The sequence below is a fragment of the Tiliqua scincoides genome, chromosome 3 (assembly GCF_035046505.1).
Source record: "Tiliqua scincoides isolate rTilSci1 chromosome 3, rTilSci1.hap2, whole genome shotgun sequence".
In the NCBI taxonomy this organism is placed as follows: domain Eukaryota; kingdom Metazoa; phylum Chordata; class Lepidosauria; order Squamata; family Scincidae; genus Tiliqua; species Tiliqua scincoides.
The window spans coordinates 178,795,778-178,808,501 of record NC_089823.1 but is presented as its reverse complement, the minus strand read 5'-3'; the positions used below and the strand labels follow the sequence as shown (position 1 = coordinate 178,808,501).

General features: G+C 42.8%; 1 protein-coding gene across 2 annotated transcripts in view; it reads right to left on the bottom strand.

The window, feature by feature from the left end:
• The window catches only part of HSPA12A (heat shock protein family A (Hsp70) member 12A), a 65,590-nt gene that overhangs the window by 6,115 nt on the left and 46,751 nt on the right, over positions 1–12,724 (bottom strand). For both annotated transcript variants that reach the window (XM_066620189.1, XM_066620190.1), the window contains exons 7-10: positions 7,957–8,128; positions 4,975–5,061; positions 3,907–4,011; positions 2,572–2,830 (exon numbers count right to left, since the gene is read on the bottom strand). In XM_066620189.1, coding sequence (XP_066476286.1) covers positions 2,572–2,830; positions 3,907–4,011; positions 4,975–5,061; positions 7,957–8,128 — 623 coding nt within the window. The remainder of the gene's footprint in view (positions 1–2,571; positions 2,831–3,906; positions 4,012–4,974; positions 5,062–7,956; positions 8,129–12,724) is intronic.

The following is a 12,724-nucleotide window of genomic DNA, read 5'->3' as shown; positions in this document are numbered from 1 at the left end:
AAAACGTATGAAGTTCTGAGAGGAACAGTAAATTGATACAGACTTGAGCCCTGATCAGACACTTGGCTCCACAGGGAGATGAGCATGGAGTAGAGGGGAAACACCAGTCCTGTTCCCTTCTATCACTGACCCTGGGAGAGATTCCTTCTGTGAATGGGAAAACTGGGAATCAAATATTTCCAGTTAGGGGGAGTGTTTGTCTCTCCATGATATAGTGTTTGTCTATGAAGACAGACAATGCATGGAGGGCAGGGGGTTTCAGGAATACATTGGTGAGTGAACAGGACTTGCCAGTGCACTTTAATTGTTGGCCACTCCCATCCCTGACCACCCATTTGTTTCCACGTTACTTAATATATACAATAAAATAATTACTACTTCAAATCAAGGAAATGGTAGCAACACTGAATTTTGTTAGTGCTTCACTTTGAACAAGCTACAACTTGGTTACATCTAGGTCATTTGTTTCCCCCCCCCCCCCACTTCTAACTGATGTAAAAGGATCACTTCATAAGCTATTTTTATCCTGTTTATGAAACACCACTGATTTGAGGTTGTTTACATTAACTAAAGCCATGATGAAGAGTATACAAATTCATGATCAGTGGAATATTTCTTAGCTCACACCTGGTCATTGGTTCCATTCACTCACCTGACTTGGGAGTGGAAATGTGAACATCTGTTAATTTTAAACCAGCCTATCAGAGCTAGGGATTTATCTCCCTAAAATGAGATAAAAGAAAATTGTCCAGCTCGGTTAAGACAGATAGCAAGATGCAAGTTAGGCTTTGCAAAATGCCAGCCAAGACAAAAGCTCTAGTTAGGAAGAACGTTCTCTCCTGTGTCAGTGAATTGTAAGTGGATGCTTTAACCCAGGGAAATCTTAAAGCCTGATCCTATTGGTCACAGTGCTGGTCCTCCAGCTCCACTGCTAGGGCTGGGTGTTGTAAAAATGCTGTTGGGCTCAGAATGATTGAAAGAAGGTAAAAAAAAATCACTTCCAGCTTTTTTGGTAAAACCAGAAGCGATTTTTTTTACCTTGTTTCAGTCATTTTGAGTCTGGCAGAGGCTGCAGGCAAATGCACACAGCCTCTGTGGGACTCAGAAGACCCTCCGGAGACAAGAGGAATGCAGCTCCTCTCACCTTCAGAGGGGGTGCATGGTGGCTCTGCAGGTACCTGATCCACAGGTAAGTGTAAATATGGGATCCGGGAATATGGGGTCCCTCTGTACCCCTACTGGGCAGTGGGTAGGCTTTTTAGGGCAGAGGATATAGAGGAGGGTGGGAGAAAGATGGGAAGGGGGTGTTACTGGGCAGAAGGCAAATCGGGTCTGGGGGCATGCTGCTGAATCGTATGCCCCCTCCAGAGCCATGAAGCCCAACATGGGCCTCCTTGGTTCTGTGTTTGCTAGGTTGCAGGCACAGATCCAAGGAGGCCCATTGGGGCCAGCAACGTTTCAATGTTTCTTTACCCCGATGAGACTCCAGCAGCTGCTCTGGCCCCATGAGAAACACTCAATCTGTTTTGATTTTATTTTGAGCTTTGCCACTTGATCTCAAGTATAGAATGTGATTGGTTGTTTATTTTTTATTTTTTTGGCCTTGTTCCATTTTAATCCCCCATAAAAAGTTTCCCTTCATTTGAATAAAAAGAACCTTTAACAACTTGCCTGATATATATGTAAGCATACTACCCCAAAAAGGCTTGAGCATGTGTGTGACTGTACAGGGATATCTGTTGGGCAGCCCAATTCTAGTTAGCACCAATGCAGCAGGGCCAGCGTGGTTGCGCTGCATCCTGTGCTGGAAGTGAGCAGGCTGGAAGTCTCTTCCAAGTAAGGGGGCATTTATCCCCTTGCCCTGGGGAAAGACCCAGCCTGTACAATCGGAATACTTGAACCTGCATCCTCCTGGGACCTGGTCCATCCATCCCATCCCTCCCTACCCCATTACTCCCTTCCCTGCCTTCCCCTGAACTTCCCCACTCCTGCAATGCTTGGAGCAGCTCTTGCCTGCTCTGGCACATATTCCTCCTTACACTGGTGATGGCAGGATGGCACAGATCTTTCCAACGGACACTCCTGTTCCATTGCAACATGATTTACAGCATGTTTGCAACAGCATGCGCTGGTGCAGTGGTTACTGCAGTGGCACAGGGTAAGTATAGGACTGTGCCATGAGAGAGGGAGAGAAGCGTGGAGGTTGTTCAAGGCACTGGCCTTCTCTCTCCTCAGGTAACTCAGCATGAGAGCTGTTGGTTGACAGAAAAAAATCCAGATGAGTGAATGGGTGGAAACATGACCCTGATGGTGCATTTCTGGTGGCTTGAACCCACCCTACAAATACAGCCAGGGTGTGACTATGTGTGATTCTGACATGATCTGAGGGTGGGGAAAAGCACCAGATTTCCCTGAGGGGAACATATGACTTCTTAGTACTTCCATGGAAATTTCCACACTCACATATTGTGAAAAGTAATTTTTTTCCCCCATTTCACAAACAAATTATGCCTTTCTCTCTGGCACTGTGCACCATCTAAAACCTCTGGATTCTTTGGACCTCCCACCTACTTGCTTTTCCTTAAAGCGTGTTCGACACTGTGACCTCGGAATTTCTTGTAGTAGTCAATGAATGAGAAAGGAAGAGTGATGTTGAGTGGATTCGTCCGGTCTGGGGCCGCTGCCCTCTTGCGCGATTCAAATGCTATCATCAGATCAACCCAGGCAGCAGGACGCTTGATTTTAAATTGTTCAATAAAATCTTCTCCAAATATCTTACACAGGAGTTTTTCAAATTCGTAGTCCACACCTAAGGAACCATGTGGCCCACCTGTAACAGAAACACAATATATTGTATAGGCACTGCAATATGCATAAAGAAATTATACAGAAAAGCACATTTCACATGGTACAGGAAAACTTAGAGACAATTAAGGTTATACAATTCTAAAGATACATACTGTGGAGTGTTCCATTCAGTGGGATTTGGCCAAGGTTCTAAATCATGGCAAGAAATTCTCCCCATATTTAGTACTATCAGAAGACCAGCATTGAATTGGGGTGGGGGCTGGCCCAGGAACATGCCAGTGTGGGTCATATCTAGTCAATGTGCACCCATCTCCACATGTGCACTGAATGGGAAGAATAATGCCCAAAAAGGACTTTTCTGCTGAAGAATTGTACTTATGAGTATATTATAAGTGACGTATAATAGATGTATTTGCCAGGTTTTGAGTACAAATAATATGTTCAATAATTACACCTATGAAGATGTGAATTATCCTAGACTGAAAGATGGTTTCTTACTCTGATTATCCAGGGGTTCTACTAGATATTACTTCATTAGTCACAGGTCAGGGAAGGAACAACTTCATAAGGAGAGGCAGATGAAAGGGTTTTTCTTCCTCACTTTTTTGAACTAGCTCCATTTACTTGCCTAAGATCCCAATCCTATCCATTCCCCACCCTGCCGATGCAGCAGCACCAAAAAGGCAAAAAGGGGAGGAAGTCGCAAAGGTCTCCCCCAGGTAAGGGAATAGAGGTAAGCCTCTGCTGCAAGGAGAGATCTACTCAGACCTGTGTTAACAAATTAGCAGGCACAGGTCTGCATGGACCCACACCATGGGAATGGATCCAGATAGGGCTAGAATTTGGTGGTCACTGCAGATGCCAAACCAACTCCTTCCTGGACCTGATCCACCCTCCCCTTGCCCCATTTCTGCCCTGTTCATCCTACTCCTGCCCCGTCAATGCCTCATTCTTCCCTCACCCACCCCTGTTCCTGCCTCAGCAGGTAGCTGGTGATCCCACAATGCAGGTGGGAAGGCTCACCATTGCTTCGATAACAGCACAGTCATGTGAAATGCAAGATTCTACAAATGGTAAGAGTGAACAATGCAATTTTACCAGTAGCCTTATAGAGTTCCTTCAAGTGTCCTTCAGGTAATCTGATCTGGTGGACAGTGACATCAACTGTCCCTCCTCCACTGTCAACAACTATGTACCGGTCACCTGTTAATATGAGAGTAACAACAAGGCACAGCCTGTATTAGTGTCAAATCAAATGCTTAAGCTTTTTACAGACACTAACAAGATGCATGAACACCTTGTCTAATGAAATTGCCTGCTACTCGTAGTTTGCTATCTAAAAAACATGCAGAGGTTGATAATGGGAATAAGATTTGCAGTGCAGCATGTTAACAGCTGTAAGCATAGACACTGGAAAAATGTGCAGAGTGAGAAACAGAATGGTGTGTGTCACCCACAAACACTACAACTTGTTTTTAAAGTGGACAGAATCAAGAGTGTGAGCTGGATCAAGACAAGTTGGTCTATAAGGCTCTTTTTGAAAATGTGAAGCTCTTATTCATACTTTAAACCTCCAGCAATTAATTAGTCCTTGGTGAATCACAAAATGCAAACAGCACCCAACCCTTCTTTCTCTCTTTGTCCCCTCTTGCTGCCACTGCCGCCCATGATCACAGCCATGACGCTATTCCAGGTTCCAGCCTCAAAGCTAGGGTTGGGATAGCACCATAAGGCAGTTCCCAGCTGATGAAGCAGAATGTGGCACTCTGAGGTCTACACATGCTTTCTTTTTCTCTCTTCTAGCCTCAAACAGGTAGATTATTTTTGCTTCTACATAGCTTAGGAGGGGGCAGGGAAGGGGGGAAGAAACAAGTCCTATGTGATAAGGAGGAAGAAGAAGAATAGAAATTGGGTTTGAATATGAATTTGCAAGGCTGCCTTAAAATGCGTACCTGCATTTCTCACACCACACTGTTTTCTGTGGTGTATTTTATTAACAGCACGCAACTTTCAGACTGAAGGGGCCACAAAAAGGACACATGTGCCTTTCGGCTACTAAAAGTGCTCCCGAGTGACTTAAAAACACTAAGCAATTTTGTACAGAACACATTGTCACTGGCAGTATAAAACCAGCAAGAGCAAAGGTCATTCCGGAAAGGACACTACCTTCCTCCAACTCGGACCAGATCTCTCCTATGACATTTTCCACCAAAAAGGTGCGGCTCTGCCGGTTACGCCGTATATGTTCTTTAGCTAGTGGATGACAGAGAGAAAATGACTTAAGTATAAGAAAGCATGAACAAGCTGAAAGCGTATGTTGCAGGAAGCGAATGCAAGAAGGCTGGCTAGTTATCATTTTGTTAAGTTCTAGCAGACTATTCAATATTCTAAATACTTTGGAGATAAAAGCCATGCCCCCCACTTGGAGACATTCTTTTAATTCTTACAATGAATGGATTCCAAAGATGGCAGTGCCAGAGGCTGAAAGCTTTTAATTTTGCATTAACAAAATGGAATTTATATTGAGATCATTTTGGGTTGTAACTATACTTCTGCCAGCAGAGGGCATAATTGACAGAGAATCAGGACACATGTTTTAATTCATTTGTATTAAGAATGGGTAGTATTAGGTTGAGGTGTTTACAAAGTAATTTTAGGTGATCACTTTGCTGTGGCAAACACAAATGCCATTGCTGTTCAAAAGGAAGGACAGTTCCTGAAAATGCCTTTAAGGAAAACCTCTGAAATGGTCTCCATCTCTGAACACTTCAGTTATTGTCATTATCACTATGGAGCTAACTGTTACTGTACATATGGAATGTGTCTGGTCCAGAAATTTCTTAAATGAATAACTGGAAGGATTTTCTTATCATTCATGATAAATCAAGATCAATGTATTGTAGTAACAATATAATCCAGAAGCACTTTTTCCATTATTTAATACAAATGAAGTTGAGTTCTCAGATGCTCTGAGTTTTGCTAAGAAAATGCTGAATAATAAAACTGCACATATAATTGACACATAAATCTACACACAGAGAGAAAAATGAAATCATATCAAATGTTGCTCTCATTTAGATCTCAAGCCAGCAGTATAAAAGCAGTAGAGATGCTGAGAAAAAATAAAGGCACATTCAATGGGATATGACTGTAATGGGCACCATCCACCACACTGCTCTCTTGTGAAGCCCCACTGAAATGAATGGGAGTGGACTGTTCATACTGAAAAATATTTATGTTTGGAGAGCTAAAAATCAGAATTATAACACACAGGGTTTATAATAGCATCCACACATTTTTGGTTAGCTAACAATGTTTACAACTTATGTTTCCCATGGGTCTTTCCTTTGAAAGGCACTGTAAGGTCAACTGTACAGTTAAGGCACTGTAAGGTCAACTGCAAAAAACCTAATTCTCAATACCGTCTGCTCTCTTTATTCACTAGGATTAGGTTCCTGGAAACTCTAGTGGATAGCGAATTCACAGATAATGATTCATCGATCCTATGGGATCAATGGGGTTAGGTACAAAGGGGTATGGGGGGAAGGGGCACCATGAGAAGAATTCAGCAGACCTTCCGGAAGCGAACAGAGTACAGAAGAAAGTGCCAAAATATCTCTGAATGCTGCAGAGACCTTCAGAATGGCCCCCACAACCAACACAGACCCCTTTAAAATGATTGGCAGAAGCTTCTATAGGCCATTTTAAAGGGGTCCGTGCTGGTCACAGGCACTATTCTGAAGGTCCCCGCAGCCTCCAGAAGGTCTCTGCATAGTAGATGATGAGAACAGGCGTGGAAAATGAGAGAAGGTAGCAATTCTCCCACTCACAAAAGAGTGAATTCACATATAAAGAGAACCGACTGTAGATGTATACAGCATTACTATGTATCACTCAAGACCAGTTTTAATTTTGCAAAGTGCTTCACAGTCTTGAATGCATTTGGTCTCATGGCAACTTGTGAAGAGGGTTTTTCCCCTGCAGATTACATAAATACTTAGTGGAGTAAAGTTATTTGCTGAAGGCACATGTACTCAGTGAAGCATCCCAGTTGCTAGAGATGACAATTAAAAGGTTATGATTAAACAGATTTCAACAGTGTTGACAGAGGCTCAAGTTACTGGATTATTTCGCAATACTAGTCTACCTTGCGAACAATGACACCATGCTCATATTTTCTGCTGCGCGGGGTTTTCTATGTTCTGGTTGAGGGAGTCTGTGAATATCCTTACTATTTCTGTGCTTCCGTTCAATTATATTCTGTTCAATCAATCTATAAAATAAGCCACAACTCTTGTGCAGTTGTGCAGTTTAAGACTGCTATAAGGCAGTATCTGCTGGTGGACTGCTAGTTTCTGCCAGTTGATAAACCCAATGGGATTAAGCTGTTAGTTTTGACTAGACATGCCTAGGATTGTGCTGTTAGTTACGCTAAAGATGCTATACAGCGCAATCCTAGGCACGTCTACTCAGAAGTAAGCCTCACTGAGTTTAATGAGACTTTTTCCCAGGTAAGTGTGTATAGGATTGCAACCTTAATCATCTTTTATTCACAAAATCAGGATGGATAAAAGGTAGGGAAAGGCTGTTCTTCTGTCTTTATTCTCTCCCTACCCAGTGTGAAGAATGTCCTGATCATCAAATTTAAATTAATCTCTTTTGTTTCAATTTGGTCATTCCCACATTTGATCCTATCGTTTAGAAAGATCCAATAAACTACACATATTCCGCAGACTGCAAATTAGTCCACATTTTTTAAAGCCTGATTGTATGAACAGGATTGTTATCACACATCATACGAGAACTAAGGGCGCAATCCTAACCCCTCATGCCAGTGCTTTCCAGCACTGACATAAGGACAATGCAGCTCTGAGGTAAGGGAACAAACATTCCCTTATTTGAGGAGGCCTCCGTGAGTGACACCCAACTGAAGGATGCAGCACACGTCCCATTGGTACCGCTATGCCAGTGCTGGAAAGCACTTACATAAGGGGTTAGGATTGAGCCCTAATTCAGATTAAACGGATTGTGTAAATCCCTCTTCAGTCATGCCAGCAAGTTCTGAAGATATCTGGGGGCAAAAGACTCTGACAAGAAATGACGGTAGAAGAGCTAGAATTGAACCACAGCCTGCTAGGTATCTGGTACCTGGGGTAAAGCCTGTGCCAATACTCTCACTCGGATTATAACCATTGATGGGCCCTTTGCTGCTGAGGTCGATCATCTGATGAAGGCGGAGTTTCCGGCAGTAGATTGATGCGGCCTCTGGTTCCAGGGCAATTATCAGTTGCTCAGGATTCTCAGGGGATGCCATTCCTGCCTGTGAAAAAAGAATCATGGGAACAGGAGGCAAAGTGGAGGGTTTTTTTTTTTTAAAGAAACATTGAACAATCAGTCAGTTTTAAAGCTCTGACTACAGTGAAATTCTTTTGCCAGTCCTGACCTTTTCATTCTATTTTTTAAAGAACATCTGCAACCATGTTTAACTAGCTGAGAGTAAAGCACCTAGTTCGTTTCACGTATTCATAATTGGGAAGGATGCATGCATTTTCCCTACAGAATATATACTGTAGTTAGTAAAGCAGGTACATGCAATAAACCTAAATAAAGATATATTTTCTTTTAAAAAAAACAACAGTGTATTATAGGTTTCCAAGCTTAACAGGAAATTCCAGATTTCGTATAAAGTAGCAATTTTCAACTTTTTAAAATCTTATGGCGCCCTGATAAGGCATTAAAATTGTCAAGGGAAACCATCAGTTTTTTGACAACTGACAAGGCGCACCACACTGCCAACTGTGGGATTACATCCCCCAGTAGCCCTGCGAATATATGACCCACCCCACCCCCAAACTCCCGCAGCACACCTGCAGATCATTCATGACACACCAGTGTGCCACAGCACAGTGGCGGAAAACAGCTGGTATAAAGGAACAGAGCCAGTTTTGGCCTTTGTGTCTATAGATGCCCCACCTCCTCTGCCTCCTGCCAAAGGAGGAACGTCCACATTGTATGAACAGGGAAACATTTTCAGGGATGACTCTTCATCACACACTTTACACCAGGCCATTGCGCTCACATGTTGTTTATTTGAGGGGGCATACAAGAAGGGGGTGGCCTCAGGACCAGTCTGCAACAATCCCCTTTTGTTACTGAGCGACGCAGGTCAGAGAGTTGCCCACCTCCCCCAGATCATCTTTTCTGGTATAAGATCAGGCTGGGAAGCTTCTCTTTGCCTGGAGCCCCCCTGCCCTGGCCTCCCTCCTTGAGCCTTTGCCAGCTTCCCCCTTGTGACTTCTTGCTCTCTCCTTTTTCAGGACCCTCCCACCAGGATGTCTGCTTCTTTGCCCTTGGTCCTTTCCCCCTTTTCCACTACTTGCCTCCCACTGTGCCACACTCGCTTGCAGTCCATCCTTCTCCCCTCCCCTCCCCCCAGCTCTCCTTTCCCCTCCTGACTCCTATGACTGTCTTTGAGCTTTCAGATACTTTCCTCTCTTGGCTTCTCCTATTTTCGACCTCCAAACTGTTCTCATCCTTCTTCTCTCTCTTGCCTCCCTTCTCCTCAGTTTTCCCTTTTGCATCTTCCCACTTCCACACCCTTGCCTTCTGAAGCATTGCTGCCAACTGGTGAGGTGCTGGCATCTTGTCTTCTGGGGTTGTTCAGTGATGACATCATCACAGGTCCATGGAGTCAAGGCTGTGGCCAGCTCCCAGAGGAAGCGGATATGCCATACAGCATCACCAGCATTCAACATAGCTATTTCCATCTCTCTGCCCAATACGAAACAGGAAAGACGCATTGCCATTCACCTAAACAAGATTGGGTTATGCAGGAACATGGAAATATTATTAACATTATTATTAACAGTATTTATATACCGCTTTTCAGCTAAAAGTTCACAAAGCGGTTTACAGAGAAAAATCAAATAACTAAATGGCTCCCTGTCCCAAAAGGGCTCACAATCTAAAAAGATGCAAATGAATACCAGCAGACAGCCACTAGAACAGACAGTGCTGGGGTGAGGTGGGCCAGTTACTCTCCCCCTGCTAAAAAAAGGAGCACCCACTTGAAAAAGTACCTCTTACCCAATTAGTAGGGGTTAATAGTTTTTCTAGGCTGCTAAGTTATCATTCTGGTCCCTGAATATGTTCATAACTGTTCTGAAAGCCAAGGATATATTGTAAATACAGCCCTGAGGGCTAGCAACTCAGCATGCATTCTAGCCAGCATTAAGCACATTTAACTCACAACAACTGACGGAAGCCAATGCGGTTAAATATGCTTAGTTTTGCCTAGATCATACGGTTATTAAAAGAACACAAATCCTGTCTCTGAAGATTCTAACCAGCTTAAGGGTACATGTTTTTCAAGTTATGTCACTGGAAATAGGACTACACTTGGAATAAATTAATCAAGCACAAATGAACAATAAATATTAAAAAATTATATCGGCCAATGATACTTGCACAAATGTATGCATCTTTCCTCATCTATTATCTCTTGTTTGTAATGCCTATTCTTGTTTGATGTACCCCATTCAGAAGCAAAATTGCATTCTTAGGGGTGTGAAGGTCAATGCTAAGAGTGGCAGAACAGTCTAAAGAACTTTTTTACATTGCTGCATGCATGACCAAGTAGGGTTCAAGGTAATGTGTTCAGCTGAAGATTGAAGACAGTAGTAATCATGGAAGTAAATCCTCTTCTCTGGTACTCTGATATATGTAGTTCCATCAGAAATAACTCCTAAAGATTTGCAATACAACACAACATTGTAGGATTGATTTAAGAACTGAAGCAGCTTTTAATTAGGAAGCTTTGAGACATATATTGTGTTCCATGTTAAAGGACATTCCTACATTCTAGAACTATGTAACATATTGCAGGTTGTGAATGGAATGCTGGTTTTCTGAAGGATTACAAAGAATAGGCCATGGAAAATAAAAGCATGATAGACACAAAACGTACTACTAATGCCTCAGCATTATTATTTAAGGCATACTGGTCTTATTTATGATATACTTTGGGTAAATGATGGTGCTGGAGTGATATTTGACAAAACACATTCCCCATTACCATACAGAACAATACATAGTGAAGGCTATGATTAGACTTCTTTATACAAGATAATGCACAGAGCCTCTTTTATGGATATCTAAAGAAAGGATTTAAATCCCAAAAACAAAAGGTCATCCTTAAAGCACAACTGTATCCGTGACCAGTATAAAAAGCTAAGTTCCTTCTGACCCACTTAGATTCTGCCTATGGAAAATTATACTCTTGGGTCATGATTCAAAGAATCATGTGAGAAGTTATGTGCATGTAATAAGGGCTTCTTAGCACTTTATCCTAATAATAGTCCCACATGCCAGTTAACAATTTTCTTACAAAATCTGGCAACATGTCAAAAGTGGCTTCTGATGCAACAAAAGAAACAAGCCCTTGCGAAAAAGCCCTTGCTGGTGTCTAAAGGACCTGGCAAGATTCATATTAGCAATTAAGATTTAACAACTTAACGAAAGATTTTTTCAGCCTTAATAAAATGAGCATCTTACCTAAAATGAGCATCTTAATAAAATGAGCATCTTTCACAAGTGTGAAAATGTGTCACACTTCCTTGACACATGTGTGTATGTGCATGAGGAAGGCTTTTACTTTCAGTATCAGGTGGTTGCATCAGGATGTGATTTTTTGAAATAAGATACGTACATCCATTGCATTTGAAAGATTGTTGTTGTTTAGAAGCATTTCTTACCACTTTGCGAAAAAGTTTTACACACACACACACACACACACACACACACACACACACACACACACACACACACACACACAGGTTTTATTTCTTGCTCAAGACATTCCTGATGCCTCAGAGGCAGGCAGATGCTCCTTAAAATCTTGGAAAACTACATGCAGACCTCCCGCTCTTCGCCTTTGCCGCCTCGTGCTACTGTCAACATAATCAGTGGAGACTGCTTCTGACAGAGTGAGAGACACGGGGCTCGATGCTAAAAAGCCTGAAGTTATTCAAGTTCTCACCATAATGGGTTACTGAGTTCAACAATCTTTTCAGTTTGAATTTCGAGCTATCCATTTGATTCTGTGAAGAGATCTGCTTTCAGCTGAAGAACTACATTGTGGAGGAATCTTGGAGGGGAAAAAAGTCTGGAAGATCTGTGGTTCCCACAGCATTTTGAAACAAATGATTTAAGTATGGAGTAAGATAATTAGTTCACTGAATTATGCCTAATGAGTGACAATAGTGACATTTAGCCTTTATGCTACCAGTTATTTTCATGTCAATCTGAACATTGATTTGACAGCTCATCAGAGCTGAGCTGGAAATAAACTCAACCAGTGGAGAAAAATTCATCTGTTTTTGTCCATGTATTTCTACTAAAAGCGCAATCCTAACCCTGCACCAATACAGCCAGGCTGCATGGCCTGCACTGTATCCAATGCAGGATTGAAGTGAGCTGGAGGTCACCTCAGAGTAAGAGGATATTTTTTCCCTTAGCCCATGTTTTTCTCCAGCCTACCCTATGGGGCTACTTGGATCTGCACCAGCTATTTGGCTGGTGCACATCCAAAAAGCCAATGTAGTTCTCCAAAACCCAGGAGTGGGGGTTACAGCGTGCACTGCTGTCGTCGATTTCTCCCCATCCTGAGCCTGATCTGCCCCTGTTCAACCCTCCCCTACCCAGAAATGCCCCATCCACACCTCCAAAACGCTCTCCTGCCATCCTCTCCCACCCCTGCGCCATCCGGCACACACTTAACTGTGCCAGCTGGTATGGGGACTGGATCCAGTGCCCGCAGGTCAGTGTATGTCATTGTGCTGGTGGCTGCTGGCCCTTGAGTCCATGCAAAAATGTCTTATGGCACATTTGCGACATTTAAGCAGGAACAGGGAGGCCT